The following is a 27,647-nucleotide window of genomic DNA, read 5'->3' as shown; positions in this document are numbered from 1 at the left end:
ATGGTGTTTTTCATTGGCAACCACTGTCAGTCAGTGAGGCAATAAGGAGGGACATCATATTGTGCAATCACTGTGCTCACATTTACCCCGTGCTGTGTGGGAAACCCTCCCAGTTTATCTGTGCTTTCCTGGTGTATCAAATGTACAGTTGGGAGAACGTTCAGTTTCACCTTACAGCTGCCAAATGTTATGGTAAAATTAATAATGCCCCAGGAAAAGGCATGAGCACAGGTGTCTGGGGCTGGTTGTGAGAATTTCAGAGCGGCCAAAGGTACTGAGCATTGTGAGTCACTGTGCTGGTGAGTCTCCCAGGTGCCTTGGGCAATCCTAGCTAAAAGGTTCAAGGGAGGATTTTTTTTAAAGTGAAGTAAAATGGTTAACAAGCACTAAAGAAATTTTTCAAGCACTAAAGAAAGACTTCTGAAAGTACTGTGAACAATTTTCATATATATTTAACAAGTTCTGTTTCAGTTTTTAGGCACAGGTTGTAAATCTTGATTGTATGTTTATCTATTGTCGAGGCACAAGATAAATACTATTTGTGGGTTTTTTTTAATACTGCCGTAAATAAATGCCTGTAGGAAACTCAGCTCCTGAAAGCTGTCACACGTCTAAATTAATCAAAACACTATTATCTTTCAGTGACTGGGGATATTTTTCATCTTCCTATGAAACTATTTAACAATGATAAAAATTAATTGGAGTTATGTATGATATTTATCAATTTAAATTATATTCTGGTAAGTGTTCTTCCAATCATTAGTTCTCTACTACACAGGTATGAATCCTAGGACTTTAACTTTTGCCTGCTATTAAAAATGGCTCTTCAAGTAATTTTCAAAATAAAAAAATTGCTCTCGGGTAAATATGTGTTTTGCAGAAGGTGCATGTTTTAGGCACACTTATTTTGGCACCTTTTTTTTTTTTTTTAAATAGTGCACATATAAAGAATTATCTATGTTTTGAGAGTTTTGTTTTATAAAATATCAATATCTTTAGATGACTAATTTTGTATAAGGCATTTACTGTTTTCCGTAGGGAATGAATGAGCAAAAGACTTTGCCTTTAAAAAACCTTTAGCAACAGTGACAAGCCATATTGTCCCAGACAAAGTTTGCAACTGAGAACTGTGGGATCAGATCTTACATTTATGAATAAATATTATAGCAGAGCTTCATTTTCATAAGTACTGTGTATTTGCCACCCTTTTAGAGACACGGGGAACACAATTCAATACTAATATTCATGAAGAAAGAAAGCATAATTATATGTTAAATATTTTAACAAAGACAAATTGATTATTAAGGTTTTATTTTTCCACTCTCAGCTTTTGAGAAATATCCCTTCTGTTATTACTGAAAAAGTGAAACAATCTGACTGGGGGCCAAAATATATTGGCCAAACAAAGATGAGAAGGCTGAGCTTTCTTGAGGGCAGCAAGTAATACTTATATTGCAGTTGCTTATGCTATTCCTGTAACAGGCCTGATCCTGCACTGCTGAGATCAAAGGGTGTTTTCACTTCACTTTGTTGAAGAAAGTTTTATGTGGAAAAATAGAGCTCCTTCTACAGTTCTGTTAGTTTGGTCCAAACCCATAAACAAACAACTGAATGAACAGACACATTTAGGCTTGACTGAATAATTTTCTTTTTAAGTAAGCCACGCATGGTGTTGAAGAACAAAATAAAATTTGACCTTGAAAATTATAAAAACCTATTATTAGTGAAGTCCCCTGTTAGGAAAAGGAAGTAAAGCGTTCTTCTGTAGTTTTCATTGATCTTGCAGATTTTCTGCAGTCGTAAACTTCAAAATGTATTGAACATATTGATTTATTTAATAAATTATCTTCCTAAAAAGCCAAAGCTGTAAATAATAATATCCATTAAAATAAGAATTAATTAGATGAATGAATAACAGCACTGCCTGATTTCTATGAGCTACATCTATCTACTTAATGTACAAAATAATTGTATTCAAACTGGGAAAAGAAATTTTGTTTTACATCAACCGTTGTATTATTATCTAGTGTCCAGTGAGGGTTTTTTGTCTCTCTGACCACATTTGTGTCCAAAGATGTCTTTATTTAGAAAGAAATGCAGTTGAGAAACAACAAACATGAGTGAACTGCTTTACTATGCTACTGTCTTTACTATTTCAGAGCTGCAAGAAACTAAGACCTCTGAGTATCACAGAATATCTCCCAGCCCCCTGGATTACAGGATATTATTGATGGATGAAGATCAGGATCGGATCTATGTGGGGAGTAAAGATCATATTCTGTCTTTGAATATTAACAATATAAGCCAAGACCCCCTCAGTGTAAGTTCAAGTTTTATTTTGAGAATCTGAGGTTGCTTAGTCCATGCCTTTGCTTTTAAGACAAAAAAATAGTATTTCATTATTTTGCATCCATGCCCTCACCTGATTGAACTTTTAGTCCTTGTTTTATGTGTAATGCAGATGAGACTGTATGTTGTTTTTCAAACACTGTTTAAAACTGACCTGTTTACTAATTTTGAAACAACATTCAGCTTGGCCTGGCATCACAAGGAAAATTTGTATGGTTTGACACTTTCCACCTCTCTCCAAGATAAAATAGTTCAGAGATGCACTTTTAAAAGTATCCTGCAAGGAAGAATAAGGTACACACTATCATTCTCAAGCCGTACAGAAAAAAACAAGGACAGAGTTGTCCTTAGCCTTCTATTATATTTTTAATGTTTTGTCCTCTGGCCCCAAATCATTGAACTATTTTCTAATCTCTTGTTATGTCTGTGTCAGCCTTTGCCCTTCAGTTGGGTAGCTGAGACACCTCATTTGGAGTTTTCCAGGCACTGTGACCCACATCTACTCCTTGACACCTCTTTTCTGGCTTCTCTCATTTACTGAGATGGTGTTTTCCAAGGACTCTGTGTTCCCTCACAAAACAGTAAGAAGCAACCTCTGTGTGAAAATAAAAACATTATCAAATGCTTAAGCTCCTTTCACAGACTCCTCTCTTGTCTCCAAAGCCAGTTGAAATTCAGCCTGTCTGCTTTTGAAGTAGGTGACCTGCAGAAGTGCTTGTGTGCCCAGAAGATTGACTGTTGAGCTTTACCTGTCTAAAGACTTTGTCTTGCCTATCTTTAGACTATCACAGCTACTACCCTGCCTGAAAGTGTGCCATAAAGGCCTTGTTCTACCAAATCTATCCAATCCTTTAATCTGTGGGCTTTATTACTGTACCTCAGAAGGACTGAGGGGCAGCGATACCCAGCTTGCAGCAGGGAAGATAAATGCCTTCCTTAAGAGACAAGGCTTTTAATGTGTCAGGGGAGAGAGAGGGGCCCTGCCAGAGAGTGATTGAGCACAGTTGAATTAGGCTTTGCTCTGAATCACCCTCTGGACATGCCTGTCCACCTGAATTGATTGTGCAGGGAGTCAGGGGAGGCTCATTCTAACTTACACATTTAAATTAAATGCCTCTCGTTCAATGGTGTGAATGCATTCTTCCCTCCTCTAATGGTACCCAAATCTCCCTCTGAAATGGGGCTGCCTTCTCAGATCTGAAATATCTTCTGTGACCCTTTTGCTAATTTCTGTCTCCCCAGTGATCCAGCCACCCTGGTCTGGCAGGAGCTGTGCCCCAGCATGGCACGCTCCCTCCCGTCCTTAGCAGGTCGAGTTTAATCTTATGCAGTTTGGTTAGATAGGAGGACTTCTGTTACATGAAATATTTTCTGCAGTATAAAGCTGTGAGGAATTTCAACAGCTCATGTAGGCCTGGAGAAACAAGAACAAAAAAAAAAAAAAATTCAGCAGAAAGGAAAAACACACAACGGTTTCTGGCAGTGGATGTGATCAGTGGATGTGATCACCCAGTATTAAGCTCAGAGTGAATCTCTGCAATTCCACACAGTCTCCCATTTGTTTATTTATTTTAACAACAGATTCACTTTGCTGATCTTGTATGTCTATAGAAGTCCTATATACATATACATTTAAATCCACAATTCTACATATATATAACTATGTGTACATATATACACAGAGATCTTTTAATGCTGTTGTTTATGTTGTCTTGAGGCTCAATGTTATCAGGCTTTGTCACTTACTAGATTTCTAGGGATAAATTTCTAATGGATGTCTTTTCTACTTCAAAATCAAAATAAATAATGGAAGAAGCTCAAAATATTTAGAGTTTGAGATATACAGATAAATATTCAGATATTGAGGTATTTGTGGAAAAGCTGTCTGAAAGAAATCTACGTGAAATCTTGATATTTAAAGCAGGTTTTATCATAATCTAGCCAAACCTTTGATGATAAAATTGAAAAATTGTTACAATAACCCTTCCTTCAATATTTTAGTCTTCTGGTTTCTAGTGTGAAAAATTTCTATAAGTTCAGTAAAAGTAAAAATGTAAAGATGGGTAGTAATTTAGGCAATAGTGGTGAAAAATCTCTCTTATTTAGAAGAAAACAATCTAAATAAATTGATTAACTTGCCTGAAAAATGTGTAATAGACTTAATATATATTAGGCAAAGGCTTGGACCTTGATTTTGTTTAGTGCATGCTAAGTCAAAGATAATTTTATTTATCAACAAAAATCCTTTTTTTCTTTATAATCAAAATGTAAATGATATCTAAATATTAATGTATTAGTGTAAGTTAGGCAGTGAAATTGGCTTTTTAAAAATTGCATAATAAATATACTACTTGAATAATACTTCTTTCCTTACAGATTTTCTGGCCAGCATCAGCGAACAAGGTTGAAGAGTGCAAAATGGCTGGCAAGGATCCTACGGTAAATTATAATCCACATGCACGTATAAACAAATTAGGTACTTGGCAATAAAGTAAGAGCACCTTGAGTGCAGCCAAAGCAAAATGAAAGAAGTGTTTGTTTTGCTTTTGAAATGCTTTGCAAGCCAATCTATAAAGTGAAATTCTGGAAAAACAGGCAATGTAAACAGAATGCACCTTCAGATTTTGACAGATAGGAAAAGATATGCAGTGTCCATTTCCTGGCCTTTTTTGGTTGTTACTAATCAAACTAGGTAATTGTACTTTTCCAAATATGTCCTGGGGTGATGCTGAACAGCCTGCTGAGCTGCTCTTCAGAGCAGGGAAGTTCTCTGGCTGCTCCCCCCAGGAACACGCTGTGAAGGTGGGTGGTACCCACTGTCTGCAGTCTGAAGACCCCAGCTGTGCACCAGTTTTCAGATGATGTTGCATGGTACTGGCTTCTGCTGAACCAAAAATATGAATGCCTTTAAAAGTAAATAAACCAGTGCAGTCTGCTAAAGGACTAACTCCACTGATTTTCATGAGGATGACTGATGGCACAGTTTCCAATCATGTGCTCATTAAACACATGCAATTCTCACTGTCTTGGGTGAGATTTGGATGATTGAATATTAAAGCGGTTCTGAGATCTTGGTAAGGAAAAATATTCAGAAAATAAATCTATTTCCAACCTAAAGTGCATTAACAGTTGATCATACTAAAAAACAAAAGAGCTAGAGAAAAAAGGGATGGAAAAAACTGTAAATCAAATACTGTGAACTGTGTGGAACTTAACATTCTGTTTTAATTTTCATGCTGATCTGAAAATGTTACTCTAGGTCTTCAGTGCAAAGCAACAATTGACTGCAAATCTCAATTTAAAGTTTTGGAAAGAAGCTTTTTATACAAATAGCAAAATCTGATATTTGGACTTGCTTTCTTTTTAATCATCTCATTTTATGTTGAGCAAATTAGGGGGGAAAAGAGGTATCCTTAAGGAAACTTCCTAAGGTTACTTCTTGTTTTCCTGTAGAGGTCTGGCTTCTTCTCATGCAAGGTAGAGAGAAATCTGTGAATGAAAATTGCATTGCTGTGTGGAAGTGGGAAAGCTACATGGACTCCTCTATAACTCATCTGTGGTGCTCAATCAGAGAGAGCCCAGTTCCCAGAGCAGGCAAAATGACATGAAAAGGAACAGCTGTCCAAATCCAGAGACTAACAAATTCAGTAGCTGTTTTCATCATGCTATTAAAATTCTATGTCATGTCTATTCCCTAGAGTTCCCAACATCTCATAACATTTGCCACTGTGTGGAATGACTGTTCTCTGTTTCCTGCAGCACGGCTGTGGGAACTTTGTGCGTGTGATCCAGTCGTACAATCGCACCCACCTGTACGTGTGTGGCAGTGGCGCCTTCAGCCCCGTCTGCGTGTACGTCAACAGGGGACGCCGGTCTGAGGTAACTCTCTTTTCACTTTATCCACTCGTTGTGCAGGACATCCTAGTGGCGTGATGCGAAAGCTCAAAGTTTTGAAAAGGCAAAAATCATTGTTCCCAGTAGGTTCCCTCACCGATGTTGAATAGCAAAAGAACAAAGGTCCATAGTTTTCTGACCCATTACCAGCTAGAAGCAAAGCCGTGATCAAAAGCCATGCCTCAAATGTGATGGTTGTCCAAAATTCCACAATCATGCCAAATGCTGGGCTACATTTGATGCTACTATTTATTTGACATTGTCTGGTGAATTCATTCCTACCATGTGGTGGAAAACTGCCCAAGAAATACTTAAAAGGAAATAGCCAGTTAGATGAAAAATAAAATACAAAGTCCACTTTTTATAACTTCCATATGTTACTGATTCCTGGGAGAAGCCCTTAATTTGGCTGACTATGTGAAAGTTTGCTGGACTTCAGCTTAATACCCTCTAGATGCACTCCCAATACAGGAACTTTATCTACTGCACAAGTTTTGCCCCACTAGATGGTGCCTGGATGAAGCTGGTAAGTTTCTCTTCACTGTAAGGTCTTAGTTTTTCTAATCGGTCTCCAGTTTTTCTATATTCAGTTTCACTGTGTGTATTTTCACTGTAAGTACCAGATGTTTCAGAAGTATATGGTCCAAGTTTCCTGATTTGAAAGTGAAATGTTTGTTTATGTGCAAATGTAATAGGTAATAAATTAAGCAACCAGGAGGAAGAAGAAAGGCACTTAACCAGGCGGCAGCACCTCAGTAGCTTTTGGGTCAGATTCATGTCTGCAGGCACAGGGGTGTGCAGTATATTTTCCAGAACAATGTGGAAGCAGATGTGTTGGGAAGGAAGATCAGAGCATGCTACCTGGAGCTTTGCCATGTGAGGGCAGCTTTAAAAGCAGGGCTGGCTTCTGGGGAAGACACTGGGAAATTCATCACTGCTTTAATTGGGAGTGGGATGGAAATTCTGGCCAAGACCAAGATTTCTGCATAGCTTTCCAGGGAGGTGATTAGTCAATGTTTCTCCAGATCAGTTTGCATGGGATGATCTCAGTGACTTTTGGTAGATCCCTACCTGGCTCCAGCTTCCTTAATACAGCCCACAGTCAGAATCACTGCACCTTCAGTCCTAATTAATGGTCTAAAAGTAGAGATTGTAGGCCTGCATTTAAAGTGAGAAGCAAGCAGAGCTAAGTATGTAAATCCATCCTCCTGGTTAAAAAATTCTGCATTAACTTATTTTGACGTATTTTGAAACAGGGGTCACCTTTCCCCAGCATTATTCTATTTCTTGAAAAATCTTTTCTTCAGTGATCTCATTTGTCTTTAATTAATGTAATACTCCTTTATCATCTTAAGTACTGGTATTGCAGCCCAGAGAAGCTTGAATCTCATTATTTTAGACTGTTTGTAAATGAGATTGGGACAGAGGGGAGGGCAGGAAATGACATCTCCAGATGATGCAAGATGTTAAATTTCTTAAATGAAAAGTAAAAATGCATGACTTGGAAAAGCAGAACTGGCTTCACTTAGCCTGTCTGTATAGCTACATGCCTATGATCAATTGATTAAATAAACTGCTGCTTCAGACGTCTGGAGTCTGTGAGACACTTGACTGTAGGCACTTCATGCTCAAAGCCATTACTGTACAGGCCAACAATAGCATAACAGTTTAAACCCGAGCATTTCCTTCTGAACTCATTCCATATATCTGTGCTCGACTAATTGATAGAGCAGAATGAGGAACTATGTAGTGCTGATGGGACCAGTAAAAACTCATTTTGTCCTCTGCTTTTATCATTTCACCTTCAGTTTGGTACAGTTTTCAATGCACAAAAGGTTGTTTTTGCATGTGCAAAATGAATATTTTTCAAAGCACATCTGTTTTTATCTAGAAGCTACAAAGCCTGGCAGAGTCATATCCAACAACCATAAGAACTGAGCCTGTTTTGCTCTCCTGTCTCTGGGATTCCACATAAGCTCACAAAAGATAGGGGTTTCATTGATGAGGCAAAATTGTGTCCTTTCCCCTGAAACAGAGGTTATAAAACAATTAATTTTCTTCCTTGGCACACTTGATACTTTGGTCTTTGGTAATTATTCCCTTAGTCACCCAAATATATTCTAATGTCAAAGTGAATGCAAACAGAAGGAAATGTAATCCGTATGTGAAATAATTATAGACTAAATAGCAATTTAATATATATGAAAATCAAGTGTAATCCTGGAGCTAGTTTAATAGAACAGTAATGGGCATTTTGAATTGGTAAATAGTGGTTTAATATAGTAAATATGGATTAGAATCAAGTTGCATATAATCTAGAAGTAAAAAAACAACAAAGAAACCACCCAAGATCACATTAGAAAGTTCATACTTATGTTTTAACATTGTTTAGAGAGCTTATTACTGAAACAATAGATAAGATCTCTGAGATTAAATTAGGCAAACAGAAGAGGGGGAAAAGAGAGAGGATAATGATATGAAAACTTCCTGCTGCAGCTGTTCATTTGATCTTGGTGTAATCTTCAATTTGCTGGTGCCAAATGGCTGCTCAGGGACTGGTGTGGCATCCCCACTCCCTGTGATTTACATTGGCTGTTAAAGAGAATATAAGGAGTTGCTGTACTTTCTCAAATAACTAACTGTTGGCATCTACATCACTAAAACCTTTCTTTGGAATTTCTGTCAGCTACTTTTTTCATTTGAATTGTTTTAAGTTTGGTTGTTTGTTGGTTTTTTTCTTGCAATTGTATCTTTTGTCTTTTTATTAAAGATTGGAAGTTTGTTTTTGGAGCCCAAGAACAAGTAGTTAGGTATACAGTGGTGTGTGAGTCGGTGTGTGTTGGATCAGTTCATCTGCCATTACTGACTGCAGTTTTTAAGGAAAGAGCTTGGGCCTGAGTCGCTTCTTGCTCAGCACACTGTGCTGGTATTGCTGGGAACCAAGAAGTGGATAGTTGCACCAAAATGGGCAGATTTTCTAAAGTTATTCAGATTGTTTGTATTTCAAGCTGTAGTCCAGATTGCTTCTACTTTGAAAAATATATTTCCTGTTCCTTAATCACATAAAATATAAACAAATCCCTGTACAAACAAATCCCAAATTTCTTAAAAAAAACCCAAAACCCAGGAGATTTCAGGCTATGGTAAGAGGTATAGATAAATCATCTATCACTGTGGATTTGGAGCTCTACACATAATCCAAGAGATGTTACTGAAGAAAATATATGTGATTTAGGGGATTTTTGGAGGTCTGATAGCTCAATAAAGACCAAATGATTTATAATATCATCCAATGACAGTTGTCATAAGAGATTTTTATTTCATATGTGTTATTGTTCTAGTAGCTTTATTATAATGGCCTAGACAGGTATAAGTACAACCATATATTCAAAAAATAAATTGTAAATAACTTCAAAAAAAAAAAAGCATTCTCTACACATATTATTGCAGAGATCAGGCAACCCATCCTTAACTGAGACAGAGGGAAAATTTTTTTGATTCAGTGTCTTGAATTTATAACAAGTCTTGAAAATAACTGGATGTTAGTGTTATCTAACAAGATGATGGAATTTTGAATAGAAAATAGAAGAGTTGAATAGAAGAGTTAAACTACTGATAGTACAGTAAAAGTGCCCAATAGTGCACTGTTAATAGAGCATTGCTAATGCTGTGAACAGCCAGGCATAAAAATCAGCCTAGATCTGATGGTTTCTGACATGAGAAGTGATACACAAATCTACTTTGCAGGAACAAATCTTCAAGATCGACTCCAAGTGTGAATCAGGAAAGGGACGCTGTTCTTTCAACCCTAACGTGAACACGGTGTCTGTTATGATCAGTAAGTAAAGATACTCCAAGGTGCTGCAGTCTAAACCCATATGATCATGTGTAGGGTGGGTTGATGGAATGCCCAGAGGAGGCTGGACACAGAATTCAGCCTCCCAGGAGCAGTACCTTTTGTCTGGCTGATGGGCACAAGGGGTGGGTCCATCCATGTTTCAAAGCTTATCTGAAGCTTAAGGTGGGTGGACAAACAAAATGCAGAAATAAGTTATTGAAAGGGGGAGAGAGACAGAAAACAAAAGGTTCTCCCTTTTCCAGCTTACACATTTTTTCCCAGGATTAGTTTGAGCTTTACATTACCCTGTTTAGCATTTATGTTTGAATGGTTTCTGACCCTGTTCATCCTAGACAGCACTTGTGTCTCATTTAATTATTTGTAAAATCTCAGAGTAGCTAGGGAAAGAAAGCCTGAAGACTTCAGATGCTTTGAATTTCATTTTTATTGTCATTGCTGCTGTAGAACCCACCCACTATTGTAAAGCTCTTCATTCTTCAATTGGCTTTATACCCAACCAATTTTGAAATTTTCTTCCGTCTGAAAGACCAGAAGTGAAACAATAAAGGATTTCTTCTGTGCTTGTTGCACACCTATGAGAAAACTCAAAGGGGGCACACACTTGGGCAGCCTAAGTCATCTATAACAGATACTTTGCTTTTTTTTGACCAGGAAGAGCTGGAAATATATACTCAGTGTAACCTGACCTTTCACATTTGCAGTATGGTCACACACTTTTAGTGCCAAGACCCTGATTTTTCGGCATGTGCCTGCTCCTTGCTGTATTTTTGGCTATGAAGGGAACAGCAGTTGCATGGATTTTTGAGACTTTCTCAGTAAATAAATCTTATTGCACACAGATACTGCGTATTTCATCCAAGATTTACAAGGGATCAATGTGCAGTGTTTCTGCCATTCAGCTTCCTCTGAAATCAATTCCATCAATTACATACTGTGCCAGATATTTACTTGAAAATCTTATGGATCTTAAAGGAAGTATAATACAATCTGTCCTACATGGCCTGTTCAAAATATAAATTGCCTTTTTTTTTTTGATTCTTTATTGCAAATATATTTAGTACAAAGGACAAGTATATTTATTCACAGATATATGAACTGAACACCTTTAGGGAGAAGATAAATGCTACCTAGACATTCTCTGAACCTTGGCTGCCCTTATACCTTTATCTCAACAGTGATCTAGGGACAGTGTTTACAAACACTCACTGTGTAAAGAAAGTATTTGTTCAAAGTCAGTGATAGATGAGTCCACTGCTACTCATTGCCATTTTGGTATTATTAAGTGAATCAACTGTTTCCTTTCCTTATTCTGTCTGGATTTTATAGGCAACATTAAAGAACATTGTTTCTGAATTATTGTTCATACAGTAAGCTGATTTTTTTCTATGATAGATCTATGGCAGCTTTGTTCATCTTAATAGACTTTTCATTATCTTCTTGATCTCTCAGTTATGTCACTAGAGAGACCTTCCCTAGTGTTTGACTTATCTTTCATGACATAGTTCATCTACAAAGTCTAAATTATTCCACAAAGGTCAAATTCCTTTTAAAAAGAGTCCCATAGATTGGGTTTTTTACTTTCTCCTTTCTGTTGCAAAATCCGGTCACTACAAAAAAATATTAAGCTCTAATGAATTTAGCCTCAGTATCTGTGCCAGAAACATGAACATTTTGTAAGTCACAGCTTGTGTTGTAATGAGAGGACTGAGCCAATGTACTGGACTCTCCTTTGAGTTTTTTGCAGGAGGAATTCCCTCCTGTTGCTTCAGAAGATAGGAAATACCACCAGACCAACTAACTCTTCCACAATAAAAGAAGCACTTTTAAATATAGGTGCAATTTCTTGACCATTTTGGGCATCACTGGCCTAGAATACAGCAGGAAAGATGACTCACCCTTCAGAGGAAAGTAAAAATAAATTTGAACTTTGTACAATTTGCCATTGTACAGGGATGCATTTGCATCAAAGCAATAAAAAATGTGCTTTTTGAAGCAGCTTGGCATAACTAGTGTGGAGGAGGCATAACTCTCTCCCCACTAAGACTATGAGATATTTATAAGAGCAGACATACCTCATCAATTGAGTAATTCCCCCCAGTAACAAAGCAAAGTAGTGTGAACTCATTGTGCTGTGCGTACCAAATACTGTGTGGAATTCAAGGATTTTACCAGACGGAAGTGGAACTGACAGATCTCATCTGATACATGATTAGCAAGCAGACGGTAGGAAAGCTTAAGACATAAGTAATAGCATTTATAGGTAATAGGATTAAAATTACATAGTATAGTACTGTTGCTGAAGTGTGGACATATGTGTATATGCACAGGACTGTACACAATGGTTCTCATTTAGTGAGAACCATAAGCCTGATCTCTTTCAGACAATTTGTTCCATAATAAGAATAAAGTTCTGATGGATTGAGGCAAGGAGGCAAGTATACAAAATATAGATTTGTACAGATCTAACATCCTTCTGTCAATACCTGCTCAGGAAGTAAATGCTTCAGCAACATGCAGCAAATGCATTGCTTAAATCTCCTGTGTATGAATCTTGTCATCACAGGGAGAGGTGAGAGCAGAAGAGTGGCTGCTGGATGCCCTGCCAGGGTTCAGTTCAGGCTCCAGTTAGCAGCAGAAAAACAAAATCTCCAGAGTTTTAATACTCTCATGAGCTTCTCAATAGTCTTGCATGCTGATTATGAGCACACACAGACACACACACGCACACAAAAACAGCATGAAAATAGCCTCAAGTATTTCTGAGACTGTGACTCTTGCCAGCTTGACCACACTCTCTGGGTAGTCCAGGAATAGAGACAACATCAATCAAAGGACCCAGCTGTACTGGAATATATTCAGCCACCACTCCCACTCTGAGTTAGAGTTTATTTTAGCTACTGTTTTCTACTCTGGGGTTTCATTGTCATTAGTCAGTGGAAATTGCTTGGTTATTTACAGAGTAGAAAATGAGAGTACATGTAATTATAATTGTAATTGTATATACATGTTTATGCAAACACACACAAACACAAACACAGATAGACATCCTGACTGATGGACTGAGTTTTCAGCCCTGCACAGGGAGTGGAAGCTTATAGCTCTGTTAATGTAGGAGTTGCATGTCTCATTCTGCTCAAGCATAATGACCCTATCCTTAGAACCAAGTACTCAAAAAGGGACAACTGTTGCTCCATATTACTCTGGGTGAAGTTCAATAATATAATTGTCAGACCTCTGCAATACTGAAGTCAGCTCAAGGCTGCCTGGGGCAGTCCTAACTGCTGCTGGTAAAAATTGGCACTGATCCACTGACTGCAATAGATGTTGTGCCAGTTTACAGCAGCAATAAACTCTACTCAGTCGCTTCATCTATTTCCGTAACAAAGAAAAAAGTTTTTTGAAGTGTGTTCTTAAGATATTGAATGTGATACTTTTTAATAGCACTAACCTGATTCTCCAGTGGTCCCTAGCAGTGGAAACTGAAAAACTAAACTTACTATCAAGAAAGTTTCCCCACATATGCAGCTCTGCTGTGGCATTTAATGGTACAGTTCCATAAAATCTCTAAGAAAAATCTGATGACTCTCCCTTTATTGACTGAGTCTTTGTAAATCAGAGGAAACCTCATTCCCATGACCCACTATTTATCTGTATAGACTCGTGTAAATAAAGAGCTGAAGAATTTAAAATAAACGTTTGTTTTCCCAAAAGCCATAACAATTCTCCCTCCATTTCAATTTTTTTCAGATGAAGAGCTTTTTTCAGGAATGTATATTGATTTCATGGGGACGGATGCAGCCATTTTTCGCAGTCTGACCAGGAGGAATGCAGTGAGGACTGACCAGCACAACTCCAAGTGGCTGAGTGGTGAGACACCTTTGATTTACCAGTGCTTTTAATGGGTGTCATAGAGATTCATCTTTCCTTTGCTTAAAACAAAGACCTTATCTTTTAAAGAGCTCGTCTCTGAATCTAATTTATGAAGTTGAACCATGAAGAAATGTGTGTAAATACAAACTGTAGACAATGCACAGATGTAGAGGGATCCCTGCATGAACCAAGCTCTTCGGCCACCCCACATGAGGGCCTTTTCTGCATTAAGGCTGAACCAAACTGTTTGAGGGCAAGTGTATGAAAACCTTTCCAGTGGCAAGTGGTAAGACAGTCTGACTTCTGGGAAAGTGCCTTCACCTCTCACGAATCAGTTATTGCCTTAAATCTGTGTTTGGTTCTAAGATACCAGCTTCAGTTGATTCAAGATGATCCATCTCTGCACAGAAGACTCACCACCACTTGCATTCAAAAGATGTGTAGAAGAGTGTCTCACTATCAGAGAAGTCAATGAGGATCATTGCCTCTTATTTCAGTGGTGAGGAATCGGTTATCCAAACACAGTAGAAAAACTCATCTCTGAGTGGCAGCACTTAACTCTTTGCTTCACTGACATCACTGTGAAAATTCTCCCTGTCTTTACTGGTAAGAAGACTCCTTCCAGTGAAACTAATTTGAATTAAAATGGTGGTCAGCATTCTGAGCAGAGGTAGATGTGAAAGGCTATAGAGCAACTAACACAGCAGTTACGATTCTAAAAAAACTTCAGGTATATTGAAGTTACTGTGGTTTTGTCTTGACATTTTTTATGGTGACTTATTATTCCTGTCTGGCTGTGACTACAATGAAATCACAGGATTTCAGTCACAATAAATTCATTTCACTGTGAAAGACAAACTTTGTCTGCTTCCTAAATATTTCTTCTGCTCTACATTCTTACACTTATCTGCACACCATAACATATGCATCCTAAAGTGAATAAGAGAAAAAGAAAATTAAAAATGCTTAATTTCTGGGAAATCTACTCGTTACTTATGTTCAAAACAGGTACTTGAAACTACAATTTATTTCCATGTCTTTTTGGAGCCAGAGACATGACACTTGTTATATTAATTGAGAATAGAATTATGCAAATGGAAAAATGCTGCAGTCTAAAAAGAGTTTTCTGTCAGACATTCAACCTTTTTGTCAGATTGTTTCAAAATTGGCACTGCCCTTCAACCAAACAAGCAATCTTGTATGATCATTGAAAAGACAAAGTCTTCATGCAGGGAGAGGATCCCCTTCTTCCTTCAGTCAAAGGAGGTATTCTGAGGGCTGTTGCACTGTCCATTATATGCTTGATGTTAAGGTTACAAATTATTTTGCTCTCTCCCTAATTCTTCTCTGCAGTGTTTTACTTGTACATTTGATTGTGTTTATCAGCCTCTGATATGAAGTCAAATGCTGCTCAAGCATTTGCATGCCCTGCTTTCCTTTTCTGGGTTACACAGACTGTTTTCCTCTCTCATTTATGAACTTTATTTGTACATATTTCTGAGGTGTTCCAGCTTACTTTTATGTTTTGTCTCAATGAGACTTTCCATAAGTACCCCTGATAACACACTGATTCTTCTCTCTTCTTCCTCCAAGTCTCTGAGTCTCTGCAGTAATCTCATACCACTGCTTCTGGATTGCTTCTCTAAGAATTTGCTGTGAAATAAAATGTGAGGATGCAAAAACATATGGCTGCCAGTAAGGAGCCATTGACTTGTTGATGTTTGGTATATACAGCACTTCCTTGAAGCAGTCAGTAAATGTCAAATCGTTTGTTGCTTATACTGATACATCTTTTGGTTTCATCCATTTGGTAAACTTTTTCATTTCAGAGCCTATTTTTGTGGATGCTCATGTTATCCCAGATGGCACAGACCCCAATGATGCCAAAATCTACTTCTTCTTCAAAGAAAGACTCACAGACAACAGCGGCAGCACAAAGCAAATTCATTCAATGATTGCAAGAGTATGCCCAGTAAGAACCATTTTGTTTGCCAGGTTGCTGGGATAAGCTGCTAGTGTGACAAGATAATCTAAAGGACTAAATGTTTGAAAAGCTTTTGACTTATATTTGACAAAATTTCCTGTTTCTGTGTCACCATTCATAATTAAAAAGAGCTGTTACTGAACTCACAGCTGGGGTCTGAACCTGTTATATATATCTAAATATACATGTAAGGATATGGAAATGTGGAGGTTAAGGGATTTGTGTATTTCTCTGACTGAGTCAGAATACTTACCAGTGTTGAATTTTCAAACTTGCTGTCGTTGGCACAAATAAGGCACATTAGTTTCTTAATAAAAATGAACTTAAGACAAGTGAAGGCTTTCACACACACACACTCAAAATATTTGAAGCATATTAGAAATATAAAGCTTTTAAATTGTTTGATTTAACATTCAAATACTGTTTTCATTTTTATGATATCTGTTGTTCCTGAGTTCTTATATTGATGCATGTGTGAGCCTAATTTTAAAAATGTGCACAGGAAATTTTGATTCAGGAGTTATGGCTATTCCTGGGCAATAATTAATTTTTTTTCACAGCGCTCCTCATTGTCTCTATTTTGGTTTTTTTGTATCTCTACTCAACTATAGATGAAAAATGATTGAAGCAGCTATTAACATCTCTGGTGAAATCAATTTTTTTTAATGAGAAAAAAATTATAATTTCACAATTACTGCTAGCCTATTCATTCCTTCTTTTGGAAACCTTCAGGAAGTTCATTGTGAGTGTTTATGTATTCCCTGTCTTTAATTAGGGTCTTCTTTAGAATTTGATGCTTTATGATGTTGTTGTGCCTGGGTGTGAGGGCATTTGTCATATTCTGGCAATATGATGAGGCATGTGATCTCTTTTATAATCTCCATTTTCTTTCAAAAGGCCTTTTTGGGTATTTTGCAAGGAGCTCTTTTACACAATTACAGCTGTATTTGGGTTTTTTACTGTTATAATGAAGCCCAGATTATTTTTGAAAGGCCTAAGCCTGTTTAGACTTAGACTGAAGCCAGTGGCAGAATCCCAAGGCCAATGAAAATAAATCTGAGCCAGTCATATTTGTATACTTGTATACATACCATCATATTCATGTATCAACACCTTTGAGTCTCGCCAAATATATTACCCCCTGAAAAGACTCCTTATAAGTCACCCAAAAAGTTGGATTACCAACTCCAACAGCACCAGTGAAACATGCAGAGCACTTCATTGAAATCACATTTCAATAGCTTCTACATTTTGGGTTTTCTCTTTCCTTGGGTGACATCATGCTATGCAGTTTGGAAGACACTGCTCTTACCTGAGGCATTCACCAGCACAGTTAGTCAGGATCTGGCACCTCAGTGCTGCATCATCTGGTTTGGCAGTTACAGTTCCCACCTCGCACCATAGAAAATTGGAAAGATCCTTGAGCGAGCTGTGATCAAATCATCTCTGGACAAAGTTACCAGGACTTGCAACAGTGCAAAACTAGCTTGAACCACACTAGCCTTCATTTCTGAATATTGTTTGGCATATCCACCTCATGTGGCAGCATGGCTTACTGGGTCAGGTGCAGCTCTGCTGCTGTCAGGACTAGAAGAAACATCCCTCTAGAGAACCATGTGACCTCTTAGAGATAGCATGGACTTTGTCCTGGGTGTCAATGAGTGATACAGGACTCCACAGTCACTTCCAATCCTAATAGCATACACTGCTGATGCACAAAATCTAATGCCCAGCCCTCCAAGCCTGCTAGCCCAGCAGAGAAGGTCCACTCAGAAAACTAGATTTTGTTTTTTTCTGCATATGGAATGTTTAGATGAGGGGATTTGGTTTAGGACTATTTATTTTTAATATTAAATTCACCAGATAATTATATAGATAATTAATTAACCTGAAAAAAAATGTGGGAAAGCCCAGTAAAATGTTAGCTGTGTTTTATTTCTTCTTTTCTGAAAATAATATTCCTTTCCAGAATGACACAGGTGGTCAGCGCAGTCTTGTGAACAAGTGGACAACATTCTTGAAAGCAAGACTTGTGTGCTCAGTAATGGATGAAGATGGAACAGAAACGTACTTTGATGAATTAGGTATGACAAAAAACATTCCTTAAAATTTTCATCTAAATGCTTTACTTCGTGGATATTTAATGACTGATTTTCATACAGTTCCTTGGTGAAGTTGCTAACAGTGAAATCATAGCACCAGAAGTCCATGACAAAATCCCTCTTGCAGTGTTATGACGGGAAATGAAAAAATTCTTCATAGGTCTCTCAGTGTAATTATCATTACCTTTGAAATAAAGGTAATTAATCTTGACTATGTAAAACAATGATATATGTAGAGAATTAATATTTGGAAGGGAACATTTAAGTGACTCTCGTACGATTTTACTACTAGCTTGGATAACAATAGAGGATTTTTAACATCTCTTTGAAACTGTTTTTTATACCGCTGCGTAACAGACAACTTTTCCACAATACATTTTTTCTAGTTTTTGATCACGGGGTAGAGTCCTCAATTTGGTAGTTCAAGGTAACACTAATAAATCCTGTTACTGGCACCAGCAATAGCACTATGAATAAATATAATTTGTCAGGAATCATTCAGTCACACAAATTTTCAACATATGAAACACTGTAAATATTCAATCCGTAATCTATACAGCAATCACAAGAGGTTTCCTTTAATGATGGAATTAATAGATGCATGTCTTGATACCTACATGCCAAACAACATTACCAGAAAGTTTCAAATTCTATATTTTCCACAGCTGAGATGTGCAAAATCAGGTGTGGAAGGATTTGGTATGTGCTTTACTATAAAAATAAATAATATAAACAGCTAATGTGCCCTGCACTGGGTCTGCATCTGGTTCTGATCTTCTCTCCATTGTATCCTCTCTCTTTTCTCAATTGTTATTCCTGATTTTCACCAGAGTATATGGGGTTTGGAGTCTTTTTGAGTTTCTGTATTTGCAACTATTTGGTGTAGTTACTTTGGTTCAAGGTTTCAGTGGAACCCGATTGGGACTAGGAGCAGATTCTAACTTGCTCTAGCTCGGAATGTGTAAGGTGTTTGGAGGACAGATTTTCTGAAGTTCACAGTGCCTCAGCACTGCCTCAGCGGCTCATCTTTCAGAACTGTGATTTACCAACCCCCTCCTCTTCAACAAAGCAGTAGGATAACTGCTTTTAGTTTCTTGTATAACAAAATGTAGGACCATAGTGAATAGGAGACAATGCTCTCAGCGTGGGTTCCCAGCACAATTCCATAGCAAAGAGGAAGAATACAATCACAGCTGGAAATTCAGAGCACTGGGAGAGAGCAAACACATGCTTCTGTGTTCATGTATAATGCAGGAGAGTATAACACTTCCAGTTCTGCATGGTGAAGTCTTTTGCTTTTGACATATTGAAAAGAATATTTAAAAAATTCAGCGGGTTAAATGAAAGAGCCACATAAATTAATGGAAAGCTAAAGAACATGTTCTGTGATAAAAAGCTCAAACAGTTCAGTCTTTTTTGTGTTGTAAATTAAGTTTAAGAGGTAGCATGATTATAGTTATTAAAAACATTTGCAAGGAGAAACTGTCAGAGATTAAAGTAGTTTTCACTGAAGTGTAAAAAAAAAAATCAACAGATCAGAGGTAATAGTGGGTAAATTCATTTCAGTGAGTAGGTACAGTTTTGCACAGTGCAGTCAATTAATCCCTACACAACAGGAGGAGAGAGGTTTACATCTTTCAGTGTCTTTACTGCAAAGCTTCATGACGTTCATATCATGTTGAAAGTGCAGTAGTGAGGGCACTGCAGTGCATTGTGGACAGTAAAACACCTAATTTCCCTCTTTTCGATTACATCCATCTATGGGAACTCTTTCTCTTTAACCTATTGCAACTTTAATGTTTTCCTACTGCTAAACAACCTGCTGAAATGAGATACAGCTGAGAGAAATGTGTGACGTGGATCCTGAATGTGTTTGAAAATCTTTGCCTTCTGTCTCCATAAGGCTAGAGGGCATGGAGTTAATTTCCAAATTTGCTTCTGAATGTTAAATTGCTAGATGTATGCATATATGGTCTGTTCATGTGGTAAGTCTCCTTTTTCCTGTTCAAGTCTGAGATAAAACTACTGTTGGCTTCAGGAGGAATAAAGTCATCAATTAAACTGGAAAATAAAGTTTTTCTTATTATTCAAAACATTTTTCTTTCTCTTTCTTACAGAGGATGTGTTTCTCCTAGAGACAGATAACCCCAGAACAACACTTGTGTATGGAATTTTCACAACATCAAGGTAAGCATGCAGATTTGAAAAATATTCCCTGAACTGCCTGATCTTCTGTATGGAAACTGAAACTGATGTTTTGTGGATGAGACTGTGCTGTGCAATTTTGTGTGTCTGCTGCGGCTGTGGTTTGCATGAAGGAGCCTCAGTATCATTGCTCTTGGTATCCATGTCAGAGCTATGCTCCTTGGAACAAACTGCTTCCTGACATACTGTCAGCTGGCACTGGGAAAACATTTCTGTGGAGGGCCACTTGTCACTGTTCAGCAGTGGAAAGCCAAATGACTTCAATGCAGTGAACTCATGTGGCATCTGAGAGCACTTAACACCTCCTGAAGAACATCCAGCACCCTGAAGGATCAAACCAGGAATTCTTACATGAATTCATACAAATCATTTCCAGTCTCTCAGCTGGCTGATGATCACAGAGATGGCAAATAACCCATTTTGGCTTCAGTTGGCTACAAAGGGACAAGCTTACGTGGCATTTGGTCACCTCCTTGCAGCTCCCCGTTACCAGTCAGTTGTATTCACTTACTGTCAGGTTTAGAAAGCATTTACTGAGCTCCCAAGGGTGATGGAAGCAGTAGATATGGCTTACGATGCTGAAACTGTCCACAAAGTTAGAACTGACAGGTGGACCAATAGATTCTTCCACCTCTACTTTTATTTTTCTCATTTTTTCCTCTTGCCTTCACCATATCGTGTTAGTACAGAAAAAAAATAGTTACTACTCACTGATTTGTGATACGGTGCCCTTTACTATTTAGCTGTTACTTCTTACCTTCTAAGAGGTCTTCCACTTTTTTTTTAAATTTAGTTTATTTGATCAAATTAGAAAATTATATAACTTATTAATTAATTCCTTTAATGGAAATTTTTAGTTAAAAAATCCTTTCAGGTTTTTTTTTCCCCAATAGACTTCTTTCACAGAGATATAGGGATCTGCTTACTCAAATAGGTAAATAAGACAGGAGAATATGATTCTCTGATATTTAATTGGGAAAGAAAAGCATCACATGACTTGTAAACTTAGGTGCTGTCTATAATTCCTACTTCACAAAAAGAGAAAAGGATGAGCTTATGTTTAGCAGTAAAACAACACTTATCATTAGGCTGGGGGTGCAACATGGCTGAGCTGGTAACACTTCCACCTAATTCTGGTATTTCTCCAGTGGAAATGAGGTTTGAATCCCAGGACCACATAAGGTGACAAAAAAGAGGAAACTTCACTTTTTCCTGTCTCTCAAGATGTTTTCTCTCTCTGTTGAAGGTTTTACACACATACATTTCTGTTTTTGTGAACTACATGGTCTATGCTTACTTTATTTTGGTTCAACTATAGGTTGAATGTGTTACCTAGTTAAATACAGCAACCCTAAGGAACTCCTTAATAGTTCCTGTATCTTCACCTCTGTAGACTTCCAACTCATAAAAGAAGCAAGAGAGAAACATCACAGGAAGTAATAACTACTAGTATTTTTATCTAAATCATACAGAAGAAAACCGAGTAATACTGAACTAAATTATTTTAGTGTCATAATATGCTGTAAATGTAACATAAAACATCTGGAAAGACTAAATGCATTTCTCAAAATCTATTAATACCCAGTAAAATTTCCACAAATACCATAATCAATCTAAAAGGTTCATTCTACTCATCCATATATAGCTGAGAGCAATGTGGATTTCACTTTTGTTGTTTAGACACTATGTGTAATGTTTTCAGGCTTTTTTATGGAGTGTTTTTTCTTCTTCAATTGAAAACAGTAACTTGGATTATCTCCATCCTACACTTAACACCAGGCAGATTTTAGACTGTCTGGAGTTTCCACTTTTTAAATATAAATATCACAAACCTTACACGCAGTGAGAGGAAAAATGAGGGAGTTAATTCACTGTAGTCAGCATTACCATCAATCGGGAATTTTTTCCCCTAGTGCTCTTCATCATCATGGGGCGATGGAGACCATTCAGGGCTTGTGCTAACTGGACCCGTGGCTGAATCCAGAACAGTGGGAAGAACATGCCCTGTTCTTAGGTGATTGCCTGTGTTCTCCTCAGGAAGCTTCAAACATGGGTCTTCATAAGATCAGTTTTATGGGTGTATTTCAGGACTGTATAGGAATAATTCCTTTACAGCCACAAGTCCCCATTTTTCGTAAAAAGGCTGGAAACTGATTATAATAATCCAACCAACTGTAATTGCTCTGGATGTTTTTGTTAATGTTTTAGCCATGTATTTCAGGAGGCTCATGGAGGTCTTGTGGTTAATATACTGGTAGGGAGTTCTGGAAACCTGTGCTGAGCTTGGCAGTACAAAGTTTACAAAACTCTTGTCTCACTGTAGTCAGCAATATTTTTGCCATTGATTTAACTGGAGCCAGATTATATTTCCTTTATATTTAGCATTAGGAAGTCTTCTTATTGCACCAGTAGGTTAGTGCCTTCCTCTCTCTTTTTGCAGTTCACTGTTCAGAAAGGTGCTAAGTCTTAAGAGGTAGTGGTGCAGATTGGGCAGCTAGATCAGTCGATTTTAAATGTTTTAAATCCATATTAAATTGTATAAAACATATTATTTTAGAGGTATCTTTCATCATTGGACCAGGCCAAATTATGGAAAAGCTATAAAAAAGTTGGTAGATTGCAATGCTTTTTCTTCTGTCTTCCAGCTCCATATTTAAAGGCTCAGCCGTGTGTGTGTATCATCTGTCTGACATCCAGACTGTGTTCAATGGACCATTTGCACACAAGGAGGGCCCAAACCACCAGCTGATTCCATATCAGGGCAGAATTCCGTACCCGCGGCCTGGCACCGTAAGTACAAGGATGTTTATTCAGTCTTGCCAATTGCTTGTCTTTGTTTAATGCACAAATAAATATTATTTATTCCAGGAGAGAAGTCTGTATGTGACTGTGACAGTTACAGTTCAGAACTATTTTATTTGCTTTTCAATTGCCTACAAATCCAACTGCAAATCACATAGTGTCTGGAAATCTTCTAGAAAGAATTAAAAGTCATGTAAAATGTTAATCACTCTTTCTGCTGCAAAGGTGATAAGAATAATTTCATTATGTGACAGTCTTCTTGTTTGCATGTGCATTTTCATTTTGTGGGTACATTTGAGGAAAATGTAGCTAAATAAATAAGCATGCAAAGACAGCATTGTTAGTGTGTTTTACAGCCTGGATCCAACTGTCTGTAACTCTGTCTTCTGTCTGTATGAAATTTCTTTAGTTCTCCAGAGTCTTGCACCTCTACTCAGATGTTTAGGAGATGTAGTAGGAGACTTAGAGAACAAGGTTTCTGGGACTGGTCACTTAGCTAATACCCTGTCAGGTTCTGAATCTTAGAAGAGAGACTTAGAAATAGATGGGTTTTTATGCCATTCAGTTCACAATAGTCTTCCTTCTTAAGAAAGCTTTTTGTATGCCTTGAAAATTTTTCAGGACTTTCTTTCAGTGTATCAGGGTTAGTAATAATCTTCCAATAAATTCTGTACGCAAGTAGAGCTAGCTCTGTTTCCAAGTTGTGCAGATATAGCTCATGAAGTATTTTAAACAGAACTATTACTTCTTCTTACTTTTCAGCTTCATGGTGTATAAAAATTGCTGTTAATGCACTTTTCTCTTTATCTATTTACTTACTTATTTTCACTATTCTTAATTTAGATTTAGCAGAAATGCGACACATGATATTTCAGTCTTTAATAAAAAATGTATAAGCTTTCCTAGAATCATCTCTAAATCCATATTTGATAAATGAAGTATAGTACTGTGGGTGTGTGTTGACTCCTATGAGGTCTTACAATTTCTTAAGTATCAGAATGAAATAGGTATGCAGAGAATCATAAATTATCTGTCAATGATACAGTTATTTTTTTAGATTAATACTTTGTTGCTTTTCCATTTATCACAGGAAATTAAATTTTATTTTAATTTTGCCAGTCTCTGTGAGAACTTTTAACCATATCACTATTTTGTTCTGATTTGTCTTTGTGCTGCAAGATCTTGTACTTTTTCTCTCTTTCTCTATTGAACATGGAATAGCTCAGACACATGGAACAGTTCTCCCTGTTCACACAATCCTTCATGACATTTTTGTGCAGTTATTGCTGTCTATAAGAGTTAGGACTTTACATTCACAGATCTCTAGAATTAACTAATCAATACCTGACATTCCACTAAGGTCTATTGCTAGCATTAATCTTTCTTTGCAATTAATTCATACAGCTCTAATCTTGTGAGTTCACTGAGGCTTTAAAAAAAAGACCCACTTAAACAGGAAGTTTCACACTCTTGTGATTAGTAACATTTCAAAGTTTCTTGCTGTTTCAGAGTATTTTGTTTGCATGTGTTTCCTCAACCACTGCCATGTTTTTCTTGGTTCACCTCATAGAAGCTTCTGAGGTATTCCAGATGGGCTTAAAGAAATTGGGCAGCACAGTGGAAAGGGGGAAAAAAAATCAGATTTGGATTTAACATGGTGACAGAAATTATCTACATTTTTCAGATGTGCCGATGAGCTCTGAATTTGAAGATAAATTCTTAGATCATAGCTCATAGAGATTCCTTAGTTGACCATTGCTGGTTTTCAGATTACTGGCTTTTCTGTGCTTCTTCATGATTCAGGCAAAACACAGTACCTTAGTCATATTTTCTAAGATGGAATTTCTTTGGCTTTGCTTTTATTTCACTGCCAAAAAATTCCACTTTTAAATGTCTGCCACAAACTCTATTTTTCACTTATGTCAAAGTGAAAATCGGGACACGGGGATTTTTTGCTGCTCAGAATTAGTGCTCAAAGAGTTAACTTTGATCAGCCATGCTTGCAGACTATGGGACTTGACCCTCTTTTTTCTGAAATGTATTTTTTTGTAACTTCTGGGATGCTGGACTAGACAGGGATGTCTTTTTATATGACATGGAAAATCCTACTTTACAGTTGCCCAAAGAGATATTCATACTAAACCTCTGGACAGAAACGAAAGTTCATCATGTCGCAATACTGGATAAACAATGGAAAGGCTTCAGTGTAGCTTCAGTAGGATTAAATGAAGCAATGCATTCTTTTGGCCATGATCAACTCAGCAGTGTCTGGCTGGACTTCACTAAATACCAATGGTTTCTTATTTCTCCACAAGCAAAACTTACGTATGGAAAAAAAAATACATAACTGGCAGCTTGCTACTAAACTCAATGATGTTTGAGAGTAGTTTCCATTTTTCAGAGTTTACAGAAATAGTTTTTGTACCTACAGCATACTGTAAATTAAAGAATTCTGGTTTTCTCTGCAATCTTACTGCATGGTAATCAACTGTGAACGTAAGATTGTGTAGCCAAGTCCTTGAATGAGGCGTGAAGGATACACGTTCAATCCCTCCAGGAAAGGGAGAGCTTAGGTTTCTTCAGTATCATCTTTTGCTTGTCATTGGTTTAGCAAAAGAATTAATTGATTAAAGATGTTTGTTAAGGCTTTGCTCAGGACAGTGATATAATGTAAGTTTTTAGGGTCATGCTGGTGTGAATCATAGCACAGACATTTTTGCAAGAAGTCACAGACAAAAGTCACATGACTCCAAGTCAAGAATGGAAGGGTTGAAAGTATCAGAGAAAGACTTTTAATAGAGCAATGTGAGACAGGAAAGTTTAAATTGAACTATCTGTGAAACTGAATCCCTCTTGAAAGGAACTGGGGTCTGGCAGAGCACTACCAAGTGGAATTATCTTGCTAATGATGAATGCAGTTCTTTTTTCAGAATTTGTTGCTAATCTTAACAGATAGTTCCATACATTTTCTGGAATGTGGACGAATATGCTAGATGGGGTAGAGCAAGCAAGATAATAAGAATTGAACTTTCTGAACAATCTTAGAGCATTAACATGTACTATCATTTCTAATGAGAGCCAAAACAAAACCCTTAGGATAAATATGAGCCCAGAAAAATAAATTGTCGAGGATGTCAGATGAGAGAAACGACCCATATCTGAGCTGAGTTCTGCTTCTTCTTCCTGGAGGTAACTGATGCCAGAGCAACTTCTTTAAAGAATTCTACTTTGTATAAATAATTTACTCCTGATTGAGCCAGAAGATGACTCCAAAGCCTGTGATTAGGCTGAAGTCCCTCTCTACTTGTTTCCTGGTATGCCCAATGAATAGGTGCACAATATGGAACAGCTTTTAGCAGTGAGGGTAGAACAGGCACTCCCACCTGTGGTTACAGGGATGCCCTGGGAGCTGAAGACCCAAATTCCAACATTGCATCTCATCAGGTAGGATGGACACATGAGTCATATATCCCCAGACAGTTTCCAAGTCTCTCAGAATATGATTCATTTTATGTAATTTTAGCCATCCAAAAGCAGGGTGTTTAGTCTGAATTACTGACTACAGAGAAAACTTAAGAATAAATGCCTCACTTTAAGAGAGTAGAAGTCAGGTGAGGTAAATCTCTCCCTAAGCTACTGGTTATTTTTTGTCCATGGTTTTGACCAGAAATTCCATCCTAGATGTAAGAATGGCCCTTGTCAAAATAAACAAATTTCCATCAAGTGGTTTTTATTGAACAAATCATTTTCCAATTGGAAAAATATTGCTTTGAAACACTTCTGAATATCTCCAATACTCTGAGGAGAGTTTCACATCTCAGAAATATGATAAGGGGAAAAAATTAAAGCTCAGGAGCAGCAATAAGAAGTGAGGTAGTGGTAGCAAAAAATAAAAATCATCTAAATTAACACAGGTACATCCAGAACACTGTACCAATTACTGGCACAGCTCTGATTTCTTCACAGTTTCCTTTTAGTTTCAATCTCAGTAAACAGCTGAGTTTTCTAAGATGGTTTTTATTTTCTTATGAGGTCCAGAATGCCTCAGGGATGATTATTTGGATAGTTCTTCATTATATTTAAAGAAGCATCCAAAGTATTCATGGACCTGTTACTTCTCAGGCATAGGGGAAAGTATACACAATCTTATAAATATATATATATATATATATAAAATATATATATATACATATATAAACAACTTATATAAATAAGTTGTTATGGGACTCCCTCATCAACTCTATATTATTGCTTTTTCAAATGAAGACAAGTCACAGGCCTTTTCATCATCTTATAATCAACATAATGTCAAGAGGGATATTGGCCAAATTACAATTAAGTATCAGATTTTGTTTCCTACCTTTGTACTAATTCTGTAACAAACCAGATGCAAAAGTTTGGTATCTTCCCATACCAATCTCTTAGATTTTTTTAATGTTTTTTTTTTCAACAGGCAGTTTGGAAGCATGAAATATGTAGAAATAGGTTCAGAAGTACACATCTTTCCCATCAAGCTGGGTTTCAAAAATGCAAAAATACATTTTGGTTCTTTTTATAAGAACTGATGGGAGTTCAAAGTGTA

General features: G+C 37.2%; 1 protein-coding gene across 3 annotated transcripts in view; it reads left to right on the top strand.

Moving 5' to 3' along the window:
- SEMA3C (semaphorin 3C) overlaps window positions 1-27,647 on the top strand; it is a 118,206-nt gene that overhangs the window by 63,708 nt on the left and 26,851 nt on the right. For all 3 annotated transcript variants that reach the window (XM_042018467.1, XM_042018468.1, XM_042018470.1), the window contains 9 exons: window positions 2,160-2,320; window positions 4,726-4,788; window positions 6,109-6,228; window positions 9,991-10,081; window positions 13,850-13,969; window positions 15,802-15,944; window positions 17,926-18,040; window positions 20,176-20,245; window positions 22,909-23,053. In XM_042018467.1, the coding sequence (XP_041874401.1) occupies window positions 2,160-2,320; window positions 4,726-4,788; window positions 6,109-6,228; window positions 9,991-10,081; window positions 13,850-13,969; window positions 15,802-15,944; window positions 17,926-18,040; window positions 20,176-20,245; window positions 22,909-23,053 (1,028 nt within the window). The remainder of the gene's footprint in view (window positions 1-2,159; window positions 2,321-4,725; window positions 4,789-6,108; window positions 6,229-9,990; window positions 10,082-13,849; window positions 13,970-15,801; window positions 15,945-17,925; window positions 18,041-20,175; window positions 20,246-22,908; window positions 23,054-27,647) is intronic.

The sequence above is a fragment of the Corvus kubaryi genome, unplaced genomic scaffold (genome assembly GCF_017639235.1).
Source record: "Corvus kubaryi isolate FWS band 111438036 unplaced genomic scaffold, C.kubaryi_AGA036_p1.0 137, whole genome shotgun sequence".
Taxonomy (NCBI): Eukaryota; Metazoa; Chordata; class Aves; order Passeriformes; family Corvidae; genus Corvus; species Corvus kubaryi.
Note: the sequence above shows the minus strand (reverse complement) of the source record. Positions and strands in the feature narration are given on the sequence as shown.